The sequence below is a fragment of the Rattus norvegicus genome, chromosome 14 (genome assembly GCF_021556685.1).
Source record: "Rattus norvegicus strain SHRSP/BbbUtx chromosome 14, alternate assembly SHRSP_T2T, whole genome shotgun sequence".
NCBI classification, from domain to species: domain Eukaryota; kingdom Metazoa; phylum Chordata; class Mammalia; order Rodentia; family Muridae; genus Rattus; species Rattus norvegicus.
Window position 1 is genome coordinate 2,156,994 of NC_141547.1, and position 23,028 is coordinate 2,180,021.

The 23,028-nt window shown below is 44.8% G+C and overlaps 1 protein-coding gene across 7 annotated transcripts in view; it reads right to left on the minus strand.

Annotated features, from left to right (window-relative positions):
* Positions 1–23,028, minus strand: part of Btbd8 (BTB domain containing 8) — a 68,674-nt gene that overhangs the window by 14,679 nt on the left and 30,967 nt on the right. For 3 of the 7 annotated variants that reach the window (NM_001419526.1, XM_087582096.1, XM_087582097.1), the window contains 7 exon segments: positions 1,007–1,136; positions 1,978–2,115; positions 2,974–3,156; positions 7,216–7,318; positions 9,150–9,238; positions 14,795–14,891; positions 15,508–15,588. In NM_001419526.1, the coding sequence (NP_001406455.1) occupies positions 1,007–1,136; positions 1,978–2,115; positions 2,974–3,156; positions 7,216–7,318; positions 9,150–9,238; positions 14,795–14,891; positions 15,508–15,588 (821 nt within the window). 7 annotated transcript variants of the gene reach the window in all.

Sequence of the window (23,028 nt, forward strand, 5' to 3'; positions counted from 1 at the left end):
ATCAGAAGCACGATCAAAGGACGCCTGCCGAATGGTGCTGACCTTTTGCTTCTTCACAGTCATAGACTTTGAAAGAAAAGCCAGAGTCTAAAACCAGTACAGAAAAGTCACAGGGGAGGTGTTCAATTTCTAAAGATTCCATGATTTTTATTTCACAAAAAAGGAGTACCTTTGAAAACTGTTCTCTAATTACATCTAGTGGCTTTATTAAGCAGGTCTAATGGCTTAAGAATTTAACAGAGCTGAGGTGTAAGTTACGGCTTCCATGTTTTAAAGCACTAAACGCCGTCTTTTAGTTTATAAGGAAAAGTAGAGCTGCAGCTGAACATGGCAGTCATTTCTGAGGCACCTGCTTTAACCTAAAAATAGTCACGAAGCCATTTTAGTTCCACACCCTCAGAATTCTATCCCAATGTTTTAAAGCACGCGCACTTCCTGACAAGACATACATCTTTCGTTTAATGCTAATGTTTGAAACGGCTCCTAGGAGATGTCAGAGATGACTGTTAGGCTCCTGAGGGACCCTCCGCAGTAGCACACACTGCATCCCTGAACCAATCAACTGTGAAATAAAGCCATCTACGCTCGGCAGAAGCGCAAGGAGAGAGAGGTTCTTGTGAGAAGGACGGGAAGGAAGCTTTAGTAAAATACACCTTCAGGGAGAGCGTGTGCTTGGTGGTCTGCCTGCAGTGTCTGTCCTTTCGCTTCAGCTCCTACCCAGATGCCTGTATTCATGTTTTAGGCAACTGTGGCTGGAACACTGTAGCTAGTATACAGGAGGATTAGAAATTGATAATTACATACAAAGGAAATAAGTTTCATTTTCTAAGAACAGCACACGAAACATGGTTTCTCCAAGCTGCCTAATACCTCGCTAGTTTTGGGTAGCACTCCATTGCTGAGCAGAAGCTCACAAATGCTAACCACCCAGCCTCCAGAATGCCTTCCAACTATCTGCTCTCACAAAGATCACCGTCGGAGGACACAGACCCGAGGAACAACATACCTGCTTGGATTTTCTGCTGATCATCTATGTGCATCAGCTTCCAGCTCTCTGTGTGACGGACAGCATAGAACGACTGAACCAGGAAGGTCCACAGCTTATCACGTACGGCTTGGATCCTGCACGTAAAGCCCTGTGTTCCAGCAACAAATCAGCAGCTGGTGAGCCACATCGCCATAGCAACCAGTCATTATTCCTTCCCGAATCTACTTACTCCTAAGCTACATCAATGATGTCATCAGTTACATTTCTAAGATCACTGAGTACATGCTATTTATGAAGGCTTACTCATTAACAGAATTTTATAGTGAACATGAAGCTAAATGCTACTCTTTAAACTACGTCTTATTTTAAAACACCAGTGGGTTTTTTATGAACACCTTCCTCTGCCTTTTCAGATCAGCTATGACATTACAAGGTCAAATACTCTATGTAATAATAATAAATTTAATGAAACATTCTATCATTCTTATAGAATAAAATGCTAATAATTCATAATTATTGTCACTGGTTAATTGCATTTAAAAATAAATGATATTTACATTTTTATTTTTCCTACTCAATCTAGTTTAAAAATAAGATTTATTTTGAAGAAAAAGAAATTACCAATAAAAGTCATTAATGATTAAAGACACTAAAATATACACTTTATACATACATGTTACTGTAATTATCAGAGAAAAATGCCAAAGTTACATTGTGTTAGATAATATTGCTAAGTCCCAAGCTGGCTTAGAATTAAGGAGCCAAACTGCTGAATTCTAAACTTCTATAAAATGCTAATTTGAAGGCAAACATAACTGAAAAAATATATTAGTAAATATACCAAACATACATGAGAAGCTATATGAAGCCCAAGGTGTCCAGTACCTAACTTCAGTGACCCGTGCAGTATTGAAACTGCATGTGCAACTTAACAGCTTAAACCATTCCCAATACTGCAGTATCCTAATGAGCTTCGCTGCATTCAGTACCATTTCCTCTGCACTGTCAGACTTCAGTAATGTGTCCAGAGCCATGAGCAGAGAGCAGCTATTCTCAGCGGTGATACTGTCTTCAATTGCTTTAAAAATTTTGTCCAACAGATGAGCTGTGCTGCTCATTGCTTGTGACTACAAAACACAGAATTTGACATTTAATGGAATACATGTAAAACACACAAGAAATGTTAGAGTCTAGTGTGACAACAGCACAGTCGTCATGGCGGCTACACAACATCACCTGAAACTGTAGCCACTCTTCCTTATCTGCTTGAAAAACTGCATGGGCACAATCACTCCCCGCTCCATGCACACACACACACACACACACACACACACACACACACACACCTGTGCACACATGTACACATATACACATGCAAGCACATATGTGTGAACATGTACATGCACACACAGACACACACGCACACACACATGTACACAGATGCACACACATATGCATACACACATGCACCCAGAGGGCCACCACACACATATGTGTGCACAGGGTTTTCAAAAGCTAATACAACTGTAATAATAGAGCCAAGAAATAAAGACAGCAGCTTTATTTAGTGACTAATTTTAGAGAAAGTTGGCTCCGTATGAAAATGGGGTTTTCAAGAACCATTATCTTTACAACTTGGGCCTCTAAAGTATAGCCATGGTGACTGAGGGTTAGAGTTGGCCCAAGTACAGTGTGCCTTGCCAGGACACTCAGCCTGTCCGTCCCTCCTGCCAAAGCATCCTGTCCACCACTGCTCCAAATCTGTTGCCATCTGCTGTGGGGTTTACTCAACCCAGAACAACTACATCAGAGGCAACCTGACTTTAAAAGTGCTTATGCAATTCAAGCCAAAACATAAAGCTGGGACCAGCCACAGCACAGCACAGCACAGCACAGCACAGCACAGCACAGCACAGCACAGCACAGCACAGCACAGCACAGCACAGCACAGCACAGCACAGCACAGCACAGTCGAGACACAGCACCTGCAGGAGAAGAGTGAAGCTCGCACTCTCCATGACCTGGGAGAAGTTTTGTACAATGAACGTCACACACTCTCCTTGGAGCTGAGATGCCATCGACAGGGCTGCTTCTGTCCACTTCACCCTGGGCAGACCCGTGATTAGCTTATCACTTTCCATCAGAAGCAAGGCGGCATTCCCATGGTTCTAGAATGTTAGAAATACTTGGAAAAATTAGCTGGAATTACTACTCATAAAGCAACTTTCTAAGCAAACCAAATCCTTTTGATTTCTTGGGATGTTTCCTATGAAAAACAAAAGTGTGGGTAACTATTACCCTGTCATCTGACAGGCGAGGTCTAAGTGCAGTGAGCCCAGCAGCAGCTCAGCCGCCAGCTCCTGATTCTTAGAGCATATCAGCTCGGCAATGGATGGAAGGCTGAGTACTCAGCATGCCACTCTGGAGTACTGAGAACTTAACCACAGTACTGTCTCGCCTGATTCTTACAGACACCACATTCTCTCTGAACCAATCCCTCTCTTCTATGCTTTTTTAAAAGTATAGAATAGAGTTTATTCAGGGCATGGGGAGGGGAGGGGAGTTGAGAGGGTAGAAACAGAGAAAGGCGGGGGGGGGGGGGGGGAAGGATAGGCCAGACATGAGCACGTGGGGAGGGGTCTTGGGGGGGATGGAGAGAGAGGGGAGTAGATAGAGCAAGAGGATAGAACAAGAACAAGAAAGCAAGAGCTCCTTTATGCTCTTTTTTTTTTTTTTTGGTTCTTTTTTTTCGGAGCTGGGGACCGAACCCAGGGCCTTACGCTTCCTAGGTAAGCGCTCTACCACTGAGCTAAATCCCCAGCCCTCCTTTATGCTCTTAACACAAACAAAATTATTCAAATATGAACATAACATATGTGTGTCATACTGGGTCAATACAAAACTCTATGATTACTGGATTTCTACTAGGACCAGACACTTAGGTTATATAATAGAGTTTTATGACATTTTATATTTAACCCTTAAATATTAAACCTTAAAATTTTTATTCCTTTTAACAGTAATTTAATTCATTAAAATGCATAATGTTTCAATTGTCTTAGCAGAATAAGCAGACTCTGCTAGGCTGGAAAGAAGATCCAGTGGTTAAGGGCATTTATTCCTCTTCAAAGGGCCTGGTTCAGCACCCACATGGTGGTTCATAAATATCTACAACTCCAGTTCCAAAGGCTCTGGCACCATCTTCTGGTTATCACAGGCAACACGCACGCACACACATGTACTCAGACACGCATACATGCCCACAACACATGTGTGTCTCATACATACTCACACCTACATGCACATGTTTTTTTCGTATTTTTTATTTTATGTGTATGGCTATTTTGCCTATATGTATGACTCTCTATCACAACATGTAGACTAGAAGGGGGCATCAGAACCCCTGGAACTGGAACAACAGATGGCTGTGAACTGGCATGTGCTGGGAACTGAACCTGGGTCCTCTGGAAAAAGAGCTGGTGCCTGGACCATCCTAGCTCTCGTTTTGTTTAAGGTCCACTTAGCATTTCCTCCTGTGCTTACTTGACTTCCTGAGCAGCTGCACTCCCTGAGGCTGAGGTAATAACCTGATGACTCTACTGCAGGCATCACAGTGGAGCCCGCTACACGCAGGTGAGCAGGTAAGCCTAGCAGATAGCGCCCCACTGCTCACTGTAGATACACTGTGGTGCTCCATGGCAATACAACTGAGTATAGCAGAGAGCTTAGCTTGGAATCTCTTGGGAAACTAAAATATGGACACGCTAAAGTGATAACAGATGGTACAGACTCCTTCCATACTGATCTGAATATGTGATGAACGCTAATGTTAAATACCCTCACGTACATAGTAAAAATCTAACACTTCTAGACCCAACACAAAATTTCAATTCAGGTTAATACGATTCAAAATCCAAAGTGAATGTAAGGTATTATGAGGAGAAGTCTCCCTGGTTAGTCACCCTGGTTAGTCACCCTGGTTAGCTGTCCTTTGTTGTTGTTCTGCTTTTGTTTTTGTCAGCCTGACAGAAGCTAGAGTCACCTGGAAAGAAGAAAACCCAAGTGAGCAAATGTCTCCACAGACTGGCCTGTGGCCATTTTCCTACCTAATGCCTGACTGGGAAGTCCACCTTACTTCAGGCAATGCCACCGGGCAGATGTTGCTAGATACAAATAAAGCTGACATCACCCTAAACACCAATAGCTTTAGAATGGCAGCAATGTATTTTAAACCTGCTTGACTTTGTCATTTACATCCAGCCTGTTCTTCTCTCGTCTGAAATAGACACAGTACCTGTCTTATACTAAATTTCACAAAAATAACAAGTGATGTCTGAATAGTACATGTCTGATACAAACACCCAAAGATTCATAGGTACCACTAGTATAATAAACAATGCTTCTACTGAACCAAATTACAGCAAGAGTAACTCCTGCCATAAACAGGGTGACTACTCAATAATGAGGAGAGCTAGTACCAAATAGTAGGTGACGAAGCCCTTGGCTGGCTGACACATGGCATTTAGACGACAGGAGCGGCCCTCATGTCATGTCCCAGCTACACTTGGAGTTGCCTTCTGTGTAGCAATCTCATGCTGCTACCCATGGTTTAGTCAGAGAGACAGGGCTGGCTAGGAGCACATGAGAGAAAAGAGAAGTGGGGGGAGAGACAGAGAGAAGGTGGGGGGAGAAGTGAGGGAGGGAGAGAGACAGAGAGAGAGAGGGAGGGAGAGAGGGAGAGAGGGAGAGAGGGAGAGAGGGAGAGAGGGAGAGAGAGAGAGAGAGAGAGAGAGAGAGAGAGAGAGAGAGAGAGAGAAGGTTTGGTAGTTCTTCCTGGTGCTGTAAGAAAGCAGGCTGAGCAAGTCATGGGGAGCAAGCCAGTAAGCAGTTCTCCTCTGTGACCTCTGCATCAGCTCCTGCCTTGGGTTCCTGCCCTGACTTCCCTTGGGGATGGAGAGATGTCTGGAAGGGTCCTCCCTAAGTTGGTTTCAGTCCTACCCTGATTGTGTTGTAATTCTACCTGGAAATAGACACAGAAGGAAATTCAAGAAGTAAACTTTGTCAAAGTCAAGCAGCAAACATGTTAGGATGCTGTACGATCAATCCCCTCCCCTGCCAACATGGCCCTGAATGTAACTGTGCACTGTGCTTTATTCCCGAGTAAAAAGAGTGAGTCATGTTGCTTCCTAAAATGACATGCATCACTATACAACATGCTAACCCTTTCCTTCAAAGAAAAAAACAAATGTCAAGCTCTGTGTTTCTCACACTGTGCTAAGATCACTACATCAGCTGAGTCCAAAGGTGCCCTGAAGGGAGGCAAACTTTTGCTAATCAGTCACCAGGAGCAATTCTATGTGGGGCCATTCCCAGTTACCCATCTTCATTTCTGGATACAGAAATTTCAACTACAAGAAAAACAGCACCTTAAATGCAAGGCTGATCTAGGTAGATACTGATCTTAGAAGACACTGCCTCAGCCTGGGAAGGCTGCCACCTAGCTGGCACTGTACTGCACCTTCTGAAGGGTCTGCTGTGTTCTATCAGACCAGTAGTTTCAGGACAATAGGGAAAGTCATTAATTCAATGAGTGACAGAAACACGAGCCTGCTGCTGTTTTTAATTTCTGTGAGTGAATTTTTTAGTCATTGTTGTACTGTGTAGAATACCAAGATGATAAAGTATACATTCATGGACAACAGTTTTAGCAGAAACAGTTAGGGAGGCAAATCCATGTCCAGAGTGAATTCCTATTGCAATAAATACAAATGTATCTCTTCCATGAAGGAAGTGGCCTAATGTAACCACCTTGGGAATTGGTGCCATGGAGACGGCCCAGTGTGGTGTTCTCAATCACCGGGTGATTGTTTGCCTGGACTACTGAACCGATCGATGCACAATCTCCATTTCTGGAGCTCTTATGTCATAGGAGGTCAGCCTGTCTGACTGAACCCCAGACTAGTGAGGTAAGCACTGAGAGTGTCTTCAGAAGAACAAGTGCTTAGGGTGGGGATCTCCAATTAGGTCCTGAGTTACTGTGACTGTCATCTTGCTTTACAGAAACATTAACATTCAACTTCTGCATTCAGATCACTGTGAGTACTGCAGACTGAGTAACCTTTCTGATCGCACATAAGCACAGCGTTCATAAACGTTCTGATGCACATAAGCATAGCATTCTAATATTTCTGATGGGCACATTAGCACAGCATTCAGACCATACTCACTAAGGACTGAATCTGCATACTGAGACACGTTTTCTGAATCTCAGGAGGAACATTTGCAAAGCTTCTTTCCGACCAAAACCTTGCAAAATGGCTTATAATGCAGCTGTTAAAATAAAATAATCCAAGTTAGAGAAATTAAAATTTTTAAAGTCAGTATCTTTGCTTTCAATCATATAAACAGTACTACATATTGTGGCTGATCCTCAGTTAGTTTTATGGGCTCTAAGACAGACAATTATATTCCTTTTCAGAAATGCAGAGGGCATGAGGTCACCATGCTCACAGGTAAACACTGGAGAAACTAGGAATGTTAATCATGCAGGGGTATCTCCTCAATGGAAGAAATAAAATGTCTCCATCCAGAAATCTGGGAGTGAATGTTATTAATGACCTGGTTCCCTTTGCTATATCTAGAGCCAGACCTCACCCAAATCACAGACACTCTCCTTCCTCCTTCCCTAGCTCCCAGGTAATAGAGCCCATCCTTATCACATGTACTTTGTGAAGGAGTTTCTAAGTAGCCACACCTTAAACTTTAGTGTGCACCAAGAACTGGAGTTTCCCCACAGTACTGTGTTTATGACAGCAAACCACCTGCGGCCAGATCCCACAGTTTGATGCAGTCAGGCCTAACTGAGTTTTCATTCTCACCTTCTCAAGGTTTGCTTCCTTGCTGGCCATGATGCCTACAAGGATCCCAGCGCCCCCACACCTGCACCAGCACCCATACCTGCACCAGCACCCACACCCGCACCAGCACCCACACCCGCACCAGCACCCACACCCGCACCAGCACCCACACCCGCACCAGCACCCACACCCGCACCAGCACCCACACCTACAATAGCACCCACACCAGCACCCACACCCACACCAGCACCCACACCAGCACCCACACCCGCACCCGCACCCACACCAGCACCCACACCTGCACCCATACCAGCACCAGCACCCACACCAGCACCAGCACCCACACCAGCACCCGCACCCATACCAGCACCCACACCAGCACCCGCGCCCAAACCCACACCAGCACCCGCACCAGCACCTGCACCCGCACCCGCACCCGCACCCACACCAGCACCCACACCAGCACCCACGCCAGCACCCACACCCACACCAGCACCCACACCAGCACCCGCACCCACACCCACACCAGCACCCACACCCACACCAGCACCCACACCAGCACCAGCACCCGCACCCACACCAGCACCCGCACCCACACCAGCACCCACCCCAGCACCCGCACCCACACCAGCACCCACACCCGCACCAGCACCCACACCCGCACCCGCACCCACACCCACACCGGCACCCACACCCGCACCCACACCCGCACCCACACCCGCACCCACACCTGCACCAGCACCCGCACCAGCACCCGCACCAGCACCCGCACCAGCACCAGCACCCGCACCCACACCCACACTAGCACCCACACCCGCACCAGCACCCACACCTGCACCGACACCTGCACCCATACCTGCACCCACACCTGCACGCACACCTGCATGCACACCTGCATGCACTGCTCATCCACAGAAACAGGCACTTAAAGCTGCACTGCTGAGACCGACCCCACATATTTTAAGTGACATCTAGATCCACACACCTTCTCAATTGGTACAACTAGTTAAGAACTAACACCCTGAACTTCACTGAAAACACATACCAAGGTTAAAATTGCCCACAAATGTTGGAGGGTAAGAGTATACATTATATAAATGTGTGCACTATGTATAAAGGACACACACTAATAGCAGTACAGAAGGTGACTTACTTCATGTATGTATTATATAAACATGTGCACTATGTATAAAGGACACACACTAATAGCAGTACAGAAGGTGACTTATTTCATGTATGTATTATATAAACATGTGCACTATGTATAAAGACACACACTAATAGCAGTACAGAAGGTAACTTACTTCATGCAGTCAGCAAAAAGGCTTTCCACTCCGACCGAATGAGCAATGACTAAGCATTCTAGAATAGATGCCCACGTTCTGGGAACAGGCTAAAATTGATAGAAAATATCATATTTAATCTTTTTAATTTATAGAGGCTGGAAATATTTGGTTCATAAAGAAAAGCTGATTTATATATCTAAACTATAAAACAAATCCATACAATTCAAAATTTAATGAACCTGAAATTTTACTTTTTGGAGATCATGATGTAAAATTAAACAAACCAGATTCAGAAAAATAAGTATTATGCTTCCTCTCACATATAGATATAACTTAGATAAGTATTACTGCTTCCTCTCACACGTAAATATAACTTAAAGTTCACATACACCTGTGTGTGCACCTGTGTTTCTGTAGGACACCACAGAAAGGGGGCTATGAAAAAAAGATGAAGGGGTCCGGGGGAGGGCAGCAAGGGACAAGAAACAACACAGTGGGATATACACAGCATAAAAGCTGACAGGGATAGTGTGGTGTGGAGAAGAGGACCACGGTGAGGGAAAAGGTGGGAGCAGTGGGCAGAAGGAAGATGGGTTTAATTTGTTAATTAATTATTTTTATTTATTTACATCACAAATGTTGCCCCCTCATGCTCCCCCTCCCCTTGGCTTCTGAGGGTGTTCCGCCCCCACATCCCCCACCCTGGAGCATCAAGTCTCTGCAGGATCAGGCACACCTCTCCAATGGCGGTCAGCCCAGGCAGCCTTCTGCTGTGTATGTGCCAGGCCTCAGTCCCGCCCTGTGTGCTCTGTGGTGGGCGGCCGCTACCAGGCTGTTGTTAGGTTGTTTGCCTTTTTAAATCAAGATAAACACTACTGCTAGTTTATACGACACATTTTGAAATATCTACTTCCTACACTTAATTCTCTGTCTGGAATTAACTAGTTCCAGAAATATACTTGCAGCCATTTTCTAGTTAGTGTCTAATTTTTTTCTTAAAAAAATAAAACAAACAAAACTTTCCAGGCAAAAACCTGTGCATCGGTGTTTAAAGAGGCTTTAGTCACACTTTGGGGACAACAGTAAGTGAACTAACTGTAGCACTTCCATGCAACGAATGTCACATTCAGCACTGAAAACCGGACAGAGGAACCCTGCAGATAACCACTGAGTGTCAGTACAAAGCAACCGTGTAAGGCCTGATTCCAACCACCAAACTCCAAACCCCAAACTGCACGCCCTAACTGTGCCCCAAACTGACAGTCTGGGCTCAGCGCGGGTTGTACTCTGAGGCTATACTCTGGCAGAGTTAACAGAAGGACTGCTGCACACAGACCAACGCGTCCACTCAGCCTTCCTCAGAAACCCTGAACCAGGGTACTCTTCCTGTACCCCCTTACCTTGGCAAATGGGGCATCTAGCTTCTTAGGAGTACACTAACTGTGACACGCCAAACCGCAATTACATCAAGGGTCCCTAAATCCTATTAATACAACCACCTCCTGTAGCTCAGAGGAGGGAGGGGGACATCAACGCACCCACAAAACCTTCAGCCCCAATCTGATGCCTACAGGATGAGCAGGAATAAAGATGGAGCAGACACTGAGGGAACAGCCAACCACTGACTGTCGAGCCACCCCCTGGGAGAGCCACCCCCTGGGAGAGCCACCCCCTGGGAGAGCCACCCCCTGGGAGAGCCACCCCCTGGGAGAGCCACCCCCTGGGAGAGCCACCCCGACGTCAGCTATTAATGATGCTGCCCCTGGGAGAGCCACCCTGACGTCAGCTATTAATGACGCTGCTATGCTTGCAGATAGGAGCCCAGCATGACTGTCTCCTGAGAGGTCGCATCCAGCAACAGGTGGAAACAGCAGAGACCACAGCCAATCAGGTGGAGCTCAGGGGAGTCTGGTGGAAGGTGAGGGAGAGAACTGAGTGAGCCAGAGGGTCAAGGATACTACAGGAAAACCTAGAGTCAACTAACCTGGGCCCACGGGGGCTCAGAGAGACTGAACCCCCAACCAAAGAGCGCAATGCGGCTGGACCTAGGTCCCCCACACATCTGAAGGAGACGTGCAGCTTGGTCCTCACGTGGGTTCCCTAACAAGTGGAACATGGATGTCTCTGACTCTGCTGCTGCCACTGGATCCCCTTCCCTACCTGGACTGCCTGGTTGGGCCTCAGTGGGAGAGAAGGTGCTTAGTCCTGCTAGGACTAGATGTCCCAGGGTAGGGTGGTACGCAAGCTAGCGGGTGGCTCTGACTTCTCTGACGAGAAAGGGAATGGATAACGGGTTAGGGATTTGTAAGGGTGGGACTAGGAAGAGAGGAGGGAGGGGTATGCGGTTGGGATGTTATGTCAATAAAATAAATTATGGAAGAAAAACACACTCAGACACACAGGCACATACAGAGACACACAACATATACACACATAAACACACAGATACATAAACAGACACACACAGAGACACATATAGACATACACATATAGACACACAAGATATGTGCACACACACATATACACACAGACATGCACATATACAGACACATGGACACATAGACACAGACACACATATACACACACAGTGTGCACACTGACACACACAGACACATGTAGACACACAGAGACACATGTACACACACATAGAGACACAGACATACACACACAGACATGTGCACACTGACACACACAGACATATAGACACAGACACACACAGACACATGTAGACACACATAGAGACACAGACATACACACACAGACATGTGCACACTGACACACACAGACACATGTAGACACACAGAGACACATGTACACACACATAGAGACACAGACATACACACACAGACATGTGCACACTGACACACACAGACATATAGACACAGACACACACAGACACATGTAGACACACATAGAAACACAGACATACACACACAGACATGTGCACACTGACACACACAGACACATGTAGACACACATAGAAACACAGACATACACACATAGACATGTGCACACTGACACACACAGACATATAGACACACACACAGACATATAGACACAGACACAGACACAGACACAGACACACACACACACACACACCAAGGCCACCAGGCTCCTCTGGCCTGCACACCCTGCCCCATCACCATGGCTCTTCCGGGCTCTTACAGGGTAAGCCCCCTCTGCACCACAGCTGCCTGCTCTTCATGACAGGTGGTCCTCCCCTGGTCCTTTGCTGCCCCGTCCCAGACAGGCAGCCATGGCAGCACCGTGGACTCCCCTCGATGAGAGACAGCCGTTTGGCACTTCCGTACTTCCAATAATTTGTCCAAGGAGAGACGGAGTTAGGTGGTCACTGTGCCCTCTCTTATGCCTAACAACCCGAGAAACCAGCACTCATCTGCTAGTTGCAGCTTCGAGTTTATAGATATTAAAGATGATCAGTGATCTATCACTGAAGTCTACTTTTAAATACTCTCTGCTCTAAGAGCAGATCGAAACTTTTTAAAATGTTTCCTTCTAATCAGGTCAGTAATTTCAAACTTTAAAATTAAGAACTACTGCTAACTTGTTTGTTCAATTGTTAGGAAGGTAGCATTATTACTATCATTACCGTTAGTATTTAAGACCCTAATGTGGGCTGGGGCATAGCTCGGCTGGTAGAGAGCTTGTGTAAAATGCACAAGGCTGGGGTTCGAGCCTCGCGCTGTATGAGACGGGCATGCTGGTGAACGCCATGACTCCAGCACTGAGGCGAGAACAGGAGGTTCCTCAGCTTCATAGTGAGCTTGAGGCCAGTCCAGGATACATGAGACCCTGTCTCAAAAACTAATAAAATAAACAACTGAATGCACATATTTTACTTTGCTTATTAATGCTTTTCTTTTTAAACGTTATTTACTTACTTATTTATTTTCAAGACAGGGTTTCCCTGTGTCGCACTGGCTATCCTGGAACTCACTTTGTAGGTTAGACTGGCTTTGAACCCACATATCCGCCTGCCTCTGCCTCCTGATTGCTGGGATTAAAGTCATGGCACTACCACTGCCTGGGCTTATTCATTTGTGCGTGTATGCGTGTGCATGTGCACGTGTGTGTATGTGTGTGTGTATGTGTATGTGTTTTGCCTGTAAAGGCCAGTCACTGTGATGAATAAATGAAGACTAAAACTTTTTTTTACTTATGGTACAATATTCCAAGCTTCATTTATGAAAATTTAAAGTCTACAAAGCAGTAATGTTTGAGAATCAGCTCAACAGGAGCAGGAATCATCTCAAATACTCACTATCACAACAATCCAGTGTACAGTAAATGTAGTAAGCATGTCCCACAGAAGACATGCCAAACACGGAGGTGTTTCCAGTGTCTTAATAGAAATACTGCCCCCCCCCACACACACACACTAGAACTGGGAAGTGCTGATCATGTGGGTCTCTGTGGCGGCTGGGACCTTCCATCACGTGTGGTGCAGGCTGTGCAGCCATCAAACCCATTCAAGCGTTGGCAAATGATCTGCCCAATTAACCAAACACCGAGTGGGTCACTGATCATGCAATACAAGGAGCAGCATTCAACTCAACATGCATGACACATTAAAAGTAGGGCACGTGTGTGTGAGGATAACTCATAGAAGAGACTTACAATGTAGACAGGTGTAGTCAGTTTCTTAAAGAATCTCAGCTGAGACTGGATACTAACACAAAACATTTTTCCCAACTATTACTTTTAACCACATCTGTCAAATCTTTTTTCCTAGTAGAGTGCTACTTTAATACTTCTGAAATATCTGAGCCAAGCCTTTCCCTCCTCTCAGACTAAGCCTGTGGCCGGGAAACCTGGAATGGAGTAGAGCATGGCCCAATCTCCACTCTTCTGTTCTCTGGGTCTGATTCCTGTGGAAGGGGCCTGCATGGCTATGAGCTCCTTATATGCTTAAGTGAGGACTGAGAGAGTAGGGAGCTGTCCTTACGTTACTCTAATTCAGGCTCAGAGAAGGTCCTACCCAATGTAAAAACACGTAAACGTTATCCAAATGGCCACATTACAAGTCAAACAGTGGGTAACATTGCATCAAGAACCTAATAACAAACACTGTATAAGCAATTCTTTTAGGGGTGTTTGCTCATTGCTAAGTAAATATGTGCTCAGTGAACTATAGAAAATCTGCAGAATAAGAAAAGCATAAATACGTGAATTAACTTACATTCAAAGTGTATTAAAGAATGGCAAATCAAGGCTAATGCACAAAGGCTCGTTCTTTAGATAGTAAATTTGTGCAAATCAAAACATGCTCAAACTCCATCAGACAGGGGCTGTGCTCAGACGCGGCAGAGGGAAGGGGAGGAGCTGACAAATCCTTTGTGGGCCTTGGAAAAATGGAGCTGCTAACAGGTTTCCTTTCTCCTGCTGCCAAATTCAACAGGAGGCCTAGCTGTGTACTCTATCTTTGAATTATACAAGATTTTTATATACTGTCAACAAGTCCCCATATCAATTTGACTTTTCTTAAAATCATTACTTTTATTTTCTGGTTTTATAGGCATTTCTTGTGTTATTTTTTAGCGAGAGTCCTTATTAGCTAAATTGTGACATTTTTAAACATGACTGCATTAAAAGTTCAAAATCTAACACATATTAACTGGTCATTTGTTAGAATTAACAATTACCTTCTGAAAGAAATTACAGTAATCTCTTCTTAAAACATAGATTGCTACTTCTCTTAATCCTTCCAGTCCATACATATCAGCCACGTTCAGTATCTGACTAAAATAAACAGATATTAACTGATAATTCTCAAATGTAAAATCAGAGAATAATACACCATAATTTCTTGGTAATATGTCCAGAAAAGGAGAATCTGAGTTATTACTCTAACTTGCTCTGCATTCTCAGGTCACAGCCATCAGCACCGACACAGCCTCTGTTCTGTGGTGAGGAGGGCGGGAGAGCCAGAGGGAGGGCGGGCGTGGAGCTGCCCCTCCCCCACGTCTCAGCGCTTACAGAACAAAGGACAGGGCTGTAAAGGCTGTGTGTGCTCTCTTTAGAGTTTACGGTTTGTGAGGAGTGTCTGTGCACCACATGCATGCAATGCCCTTGGAGGTCAGAGGGGGCACCTCTCGGAACTGGGGTTACAGATGAGCTTCCGTGTGTGTGCTGAGAACTGACCTAGAGTCCGGTGCACGAGCAGCAAGTCCTCGTGACCACAGCCATTTCTGCTGCCTCATACGTACTGTCCTATACATTCCCCAAATACAGTCAAAATACAGCAAAACAGACAGTGAAAATGAAGTTTCTATCTCATTGACTCTTGGCAAAATCATTTAATAAAGCAGAACACACACAATTTTTATGTTTAAACTTACCCAAAAGTAATACATACCCAACATTAGCCTTTTCTGGAAAATCCAAAGTCCCTCCATATATAAAGTGCATCATAACACTCATTTCCACATGGGTTATACTGCAAGAAGGGAGTAACTTTCAGATCACACAGAGACAGTTCAGGTTTAATTAACATCAATGGCACATTCTCTTCCCCACCAACTTGAAGTGCTAACCTCTAGTCTTCAAATAACATGTAAGTATATCACGAACTTAAAATACCAGCCAGACTGGGTATGGTAGTGCACACCCTTAAACACAGCATTTGGAAAGAAGGGGCGGGAGGATCTCTTGAGTTCAAAAGCTTTGTCTATGAGGCAAATTTCTAATCAGCCAGGGCTACAGAGTGAAACGCTGAGTCAAAAAAAAAAAAAAAAAAAAAAAAAAAAGACAAGGGCTGGAGAGGTGGCTCAATGGTTAGTCTGTGTGGTGTGTGTGTGTAATGAAATCTAGAAAATTAAAAACAACAAAAATATCCGTAGAACCTATGGATTTTTATATAAGTTTAGAATGTTTTGTGTTTGAATTTTTTCTCACTCTGTGAGAATTTTGTATATTATATTTTTATTTTTATCATATTCTGTCCCATCCCCCAGGGCATCCCAGATCTTCCCCAATTTTATGTTCTTTTTCTCTTAAAACAACAAAAATCACAAAAGGAAAAGGCCACTAAAACCCTGGAGTGTCGGTGTTGTCCAACTGTCCCTGAGCGTGCACCGGCCCTGGAGTGCGGTGAACACACTGTCGCTCCACTGGAGAAAACTGATTACACTTTCTCCAGCAGCTGTCCCCTGTGAACAGCTTCTTGGGTGGGGTGGGACTTGATGCCCAGCTCACTCCTTCATGATGGGGTCTTGTGTGGCTTGGGCAGGTGCTACAGTCTCTGTGAGCCTGTGAGTGGATCCAGTCTGTGGTGTGTGGAGACGGAGGTCTCCTCAAGATCACGCACAGCTCTGCCTCTTACAGTCTTTCCGCCTCCTACTCAGCATAGATCTCTGAGCCTTGAGGGTGAGGTGGGATGAAGGTGTCCCACCAGGACTGAGCACCCCAAAGTCCCACTTTCTGCATGTTTTCCAGTTGTGCTCTCTCTCTGATGAGGGCTGAGCAGTGCACCGATACACGGGCATCGCAGTAGGTCACAGGAGCCATTTCACTGCTGGGTCAGTTTTGTCTTTTCGGCCCCATAACCTACTAGTCTCAGGTTCACTGACAACACCAGTACCTGTTCCACCTCACGGAGTGGACCTCAAACTTTAAAGTGGTTGGCTACTCACTAACATTCACCCCACCACTGCACTGTGGATGTCTTTCAGGCAGGTCACTATTATAGCTGTGAGGGTTGGTAAGTGGCTGTGCCTGGAGATTAACTGTCTCCTTTAGTTGTAGGCACAGCATCTTCTCTCTGGAAGCTACGCTGTGGAGATGAAGCTCCAGTAGAGTACGAGCTCCGCTTGGCCATGGTGTGCGCTGTAAGTATGAAGTGTCCTCAGCAGTAGGCCTTCCTGTCAGGTTTTGGAGGGAAGCCCGTAATACTGATAATACCCTTTAGTGTCTAGGGAAGGCCTAAGGGATTCCTTTTGGGAAAGACTCAGAAACATGTGACCCATTCACAGTACTGGGACTTTTGTTTGGCATCATATGGCATTTAGCTGGGATACCACTGTCTTCCTCATCGTATGCCAAAGTCTTTTAAAGATCTGTCTCGTGTGTGTGTGTGTGTGTGTGTGTGTGTGTGTGTGTGTGCGCGCACGCACATGTGTGCATGCAATAGTAGGTTTTCATTTGGCTTTTTAAAAAGCCTTTGGTATTAGCTACCCCTCCCCATATTCTGCATGCACCCGTCTTCCTATCCCTGATCCTTTTACCCACCTGTCCATTCTATCCTCTATTTATAACCCCATATTCTATGCCCTCTCCACCCCCCTATTCCACCTGGTCCCCTGGTCCCACCTAACTTCTGTGGGAACTCTAAGTGAAGCAGCACACACATCTAAAGCATAAATGCTAACATCCACATATGAGAGAATACATACAATGTTTGTCTTTCTGGGTCTGTGTTCCATCACTCAAGATGATTGTTTCTAGCTCTGCTCATCTACCATTGAACTTCATTTGACCAGCTGAGTCCAATCCCATAGTGTGCTGTGTTTCGTTATCTACTCATTAGCTGACAGACCCAGGCTGTCTCAGGTTCTGGCAATTATGAGTGGATCAACAGTGAGCATGGATGAGCCCCTGTCTCTGTGTAAGATGCAGCCTTTTCGGGAGATGCCCAAGAACTGTACAGCTGGATCCTCTGGTAGGTTTATTTTCAGCTTTCTGAGGAAACGCCACACTGATTCCCATATTGGTTGACAAGTTTGCACTCCCACCAGCAATGGGTAAGTGTTCCCTTTACCCCGAATCCTTACCAGCATGAGCTGTCATTTGTTCTGTTAACCTTGGCCATCCTGAGTGAGGTGAAATGAAATCTCAGTGTGGTTTTAGTTTGTTTCCCTGGTGGGTAAGGATGTTCAACATTTTAAAAGTATTTCTCCACCATTTGTGGGAAAGAGCTCTCTTTAGCTTTATACTCCATTTTAAAATTGGGTTGTTTTCTTGGTATTCAGGTTTTTTGGTTTTTTCTTTGTATATTCTATATACTTTGTCAGATGTGTAACTGGTAAAGATCCCTTCCCAGCTATAAGGTTGCCTCCTTCGGTCTCAGTGCCTGTGCTCTGTCTGGGATCGTGTTCAGACAGCCCTTTCCTGGGCTGAGGTCAAGCCTGCTCCCTCCACTCTACTGTGAGATTCAGGGCATCTGGTCTGATCCATTTGGAGTTGGCTCTAAACAGGATAAATACGGATCTCCTCTCATTCTTAAATAGGATAAATACGGATCTTCTCACATTCTTAAATAGGATAAATACGGATCTCCTTGATTTCTTTCACAAGCAGCCATCCAGTCATCAGCGCTATTTGTTGAAGATGCTGTCTTTTCTCCAGTGTGCTATGAGGCCCAGGCCTTCTATTCTAATCACACTGATCAATATGGTATTTGAAACCAATACTGTGCTATTTTTATTAGTACAGTTCTATAGGACAACTTGAAGTTGGGGATTGTGAAATCTCAGAGGTGCTTTTATTTCTCCGGATTATTCCAGATAACCTGTGGGTGCGTGTTTCTATATAAAGTTAATTATCTTCTCAATATCTGTGAAAAATTGTGCTGGGACTTTTATGGAGACTGTCGAATCTATAGGTTGCTTTTAATAGCATGGATTTTCTTTTTAAAACTGAATTAATCCTAGCAATGCACGAAGATCCATAGTTTAGTATTTTCTTTAAGTGCTTTCTTCAGTGCCTTAAACTTTGTATGATACATGTCTTTCACTTGCTTGGTTAGAGTTACCATGCGATGTTTTTTAGGCTATTGTAAAAATTATTGTTTCCCCGGATTCTTTCTCAGACTGTCGCATGTATATAGGAAGGCTACTGATTTCAGTGAGATATTCCAGTGCACTGCTGAAAGTATTCGTCAGCTGTAGAAGTTCCTCATGGAGTCTTTAGAGTCATTTATGTAAAATATCACATTGTCTGTAAATAAGATACTTTCGCTTCTCCACTTTTATCCTGTCATCTCCTCCAGCTGTCTCCTTGTTCTCGCTAAGGCTTCAAGCATTACACTGAACATGAAACTCTTGTATCCGTAGTCTATCCAGGACTTGTCATAAAAGGATGTTTGATTTTTGTCAAAGGATTTTTCTGCATCTTCGTCTAGACTTCTTGAGTTAGGGGGGACTTGAGAGGTGGCTGTCACACACTCAATCTCACCTCAGCATTTCTGATAAATAGCCTTTATTTTACTTAAAATGGACACCGTTGTTAAGTAGAAGGGCCTTTGCCATGGAAATCTCTCAATCTCAACTTAGCAGAGGCTCTAGCTTGGTTGGTGTCCTGACAGAGGTGAAGGAACAGAAACACGTCTTCAGGATTTACATTTGTATTAAGTGCATGACTTGCTGGTTCTGAAGTGATGACCTCTGCTATGGTTTGAATACAGTTTCTTCACTCTAAAAGTCATTCCCTACCAATAAAGCCTCTCACTGCTATTCATCTAGATGCCAAATTGAGGCCTGCAGTGAACAGAAAGAGAATGGCCCTTAGGCTCAGGTATTTGAATGTTTGGTTCCCAGCTGGTGGAGTGTTTAGGGAAAATGAGGAGGTATGGTTTTGTTGGAGAAATATTACTTTGTGTGGGCTTTGAGATTTCACATGCCTAGGCCCAGCCTTCTCTCTCCTCTCTCTCTCTTTCTCCCCGTGCTTCCTGCTTGTGGATCAAGCTATTGCTCCAGCACCGTGCCTGCCAGCCACCATGCTCCCCACCACAACGGTCATAGATTCACACTCTACAACTGTAACTGTAGTGTCTCTTCATAGAAAAATACAAGTAATTGAGACGGACCTTGAGGGTGATCTTAACCCTTTCCCACACTATATCCTGCCATTGGCAACTTGCAGAATGTCTCAGTTCTGACACAAGTATTCCCCTCAACGCCCTGTTTAGTTTTTTACTTTCTCCCACACACAGAATGAGTGTCTTCTTATCCCATTTCCTGCCTGAAGTCCACTTGCATTCCATTTCCTACGCTGAAATTACAAGGATTTTTCAAAACATAGCAAATCTTTTATAGTGTCCCACACACAGAGTTCCAAAAGCCTACAGAGTACAGATTCCTTGGCTTTTTATACAGTTCTTTATCACACACCTCCAGCTCTCTTCAAAGCTGTTCCAACATAAATGAACTTTCTTATTTTCTAAACCTGTCAGTGCTGTGAGTGTGCACTGCAGGCTGTGTCTCCTGCACCCCTCACACAGCAGTGCTGTATGCACTGAGGGTTGTGTCTCCTGTATCCCTCACACAGCAGTGATGTGTGTGTGCATTGAGGACTGTGTCTCCTGCACCCCTCACACAGCAGTGCTGTGAGTGTGCACTGAGGGCTGTGTCTCCTGTGTCCCTCACACAGCAATGCTGTATGTACTGAGGGCTGTGTCTCCTGTATCCCTCACACAGCAGTGCTGTATGCACTGCAGGCTGTGTCTCCTGTATCCCTCACATAGCAGTGCTGTATGCACTGAGGGCTGTGTCTCCTGCACCCCTCACACAGCAGTGCTGTATGCACTGAGGGCTGTGTCTCCTGTGTCCTCACACAGCAGTGCTGTGAGTGTGCACTGTAGGCTGTGTCTCCTGTATCCCTCACACAGCAGTGCTGTGAGTGTGCACTGTAGGCTGTGTCTCCTGTATCCCTCACACAGCAATGCTGTGAGTGTGCACTGAGGGTTGTGTCTCCTGTATCCCTCACACAGCAGTGCTGTGAGTGTGCACTGCAGACTGTGTCTCCTTGTCCACTACTATTGATTCCACCTAGAAAACAAGTTAGAAAAATAGCCCAGCTTAAGTGAGAAGATTTAAAGCACTATTTATTCCAGCTAAAATGTAACCAGATAAACACTTGTAGAACATGAGAATATTAGTGTACTCAGTTAAAAGGAAAGGTCTAAGGTCAGACTAACCACACCCTACCATCTGAACTCTGCTTTTTAAAGTTTCAAGTTCCTGTGCATGGGTGATAGGAAGAGAGGGCTTCATTCTCCCATCTATGTGTTCATTTCTCTGTCAATTCATGCATATTATTAATAAGCAGGCCTGATTCTAGACTTAGAGGCTTATAGTCTAAGGCAGTGGGTCTCAACCTTCAAAATGCTGCAACCCTTTCAATATAGTTCCTCATGTTGCAGTGACCAACACCATGAATATATTTTTGATGCTACTTTATAACTTTGTTAAAATTTTGCTATTTAGTTATAATTTTGTTAGTTGTAAACTATGATGTAAATACCTGTATTTTCTGATGGTATTTTTGAGGTATGCTGTGACCCACAGGTTAAGAATTGCTGGTCTAAGAGAAGGGCTGGAGAGATAGTTAAGAACAGTCAAGGGCACTGGTTGCTCTTCCAGAGGACCAGGCTTCAGTCTCAGTGCCTGCTTGGCCGCTGACAACCTTCTATGATTCCAGCCTGGGGGAGCCAATGCCCCTCTGATCTCTTTGGACACTGCACGCATGTGGTGCAAAGACAGACAGGCAGGTGAAGCATCCATACACATAAAATAAACTGAATACACACACACACACACACACACACACACACACACACACAGAGAGAGAGAAAGAGAGACAGAGAGAGACAGAGACAGAGACAGAGAGACAGACACATAGAGACAGGGAGGGAGGGAGGAAAGGAAAGACACAGAGAGACCAAGACAGACAGACAGAGGTGTAGGGGTGGGGGAGAGGAAGAGAGGGGGAGGGAGAGACAGACACAGACAGGCAGAGACAGAGACAGAGACAGGGAGGGGAGAGACAGGGGAGACAGAGAGAGACAGACAAGTAGGCAGGGGGAGGCAGACACTGTGCCTAACTTGGTCTCACCATCAGTGGCGTCTCCTCCAAAGCCATACCTCTTAATCTAACAGTGTCAAAGAGTCCTGCTCCCTGGTGGCTAAGCGTTCATCCATGAGCCTGTGAAGGCCGTTCTTCCTTCGACCATCACTGGGGTGTGAGTGAGTCTAGGCTCTCTGGTAGTCAAGGCAGGTGTGCAAGTGGGATAGGGTCTCTAGAGCTTTGATCCTCCTTTGTGATTTTTCTGTACAGTAATTTTTATAGCCATTTTTGTCTGGTATTGCTTTGTTTGGGCATTTTTTTGTCCTAATATTCTTGTATTTGTACCTATAGTTTCTGGTTTTGTGTTTTTAGAGGTCTTGTGTTTGTGTGTGTGTTGCTTCAGTTTTATTTGGGGTTTTTGTTTATTTTCTAAAGAGAGAGGAAAAAAGAGGGCATGAAGTTGGGTGAGTAGGGAAGTGTGGGACCTGGGGAAAACTGGGGGAAGAGAACTCCAGAACATGGCATGTACATGTACGTGTGTGTGTGTGTGTGTGTGTGTGTGTGTGTGTGTATACACCTGTTTAAATGAAAGAACATTTTAAAAGAATTAATAAATGAGATTCATATTTGATATAATTATATAAACCTGAGAAGACATTTAACTTCTCAGACCTTATTTTAATCATTTTGACATGTGAATCTTCCTTCCCTATCTCAAGGAAAGGAAGGAGTATAAATTGCTGAGGACAGAGAAACAAAGATACACTTGATAAGATCTATCTAGTTGATGCTGTCTGTCACCAGCCTACATGAAATTTTAAGGTGTGTTACAGGAGAAATTAGATATGCACTCACTACTTTCCTTTGCTGAGGAATCCCTTTATCAATATGCTTTTGTTGACCTGAGGCAACAGAAAACCATGCCACTTTAAATGTATGCCAAAAAAGTTGGCCCATTGGTAAAGCCCTTGCCATGCAAGGCTCATGACCTCAGTCCAAGCCCTTGAACCCATCATGGGAGGAGAGAATGCACTCCTAAAAGTGCTTTAACCAACACACACACACACACACACACACACACACACACACACATCTA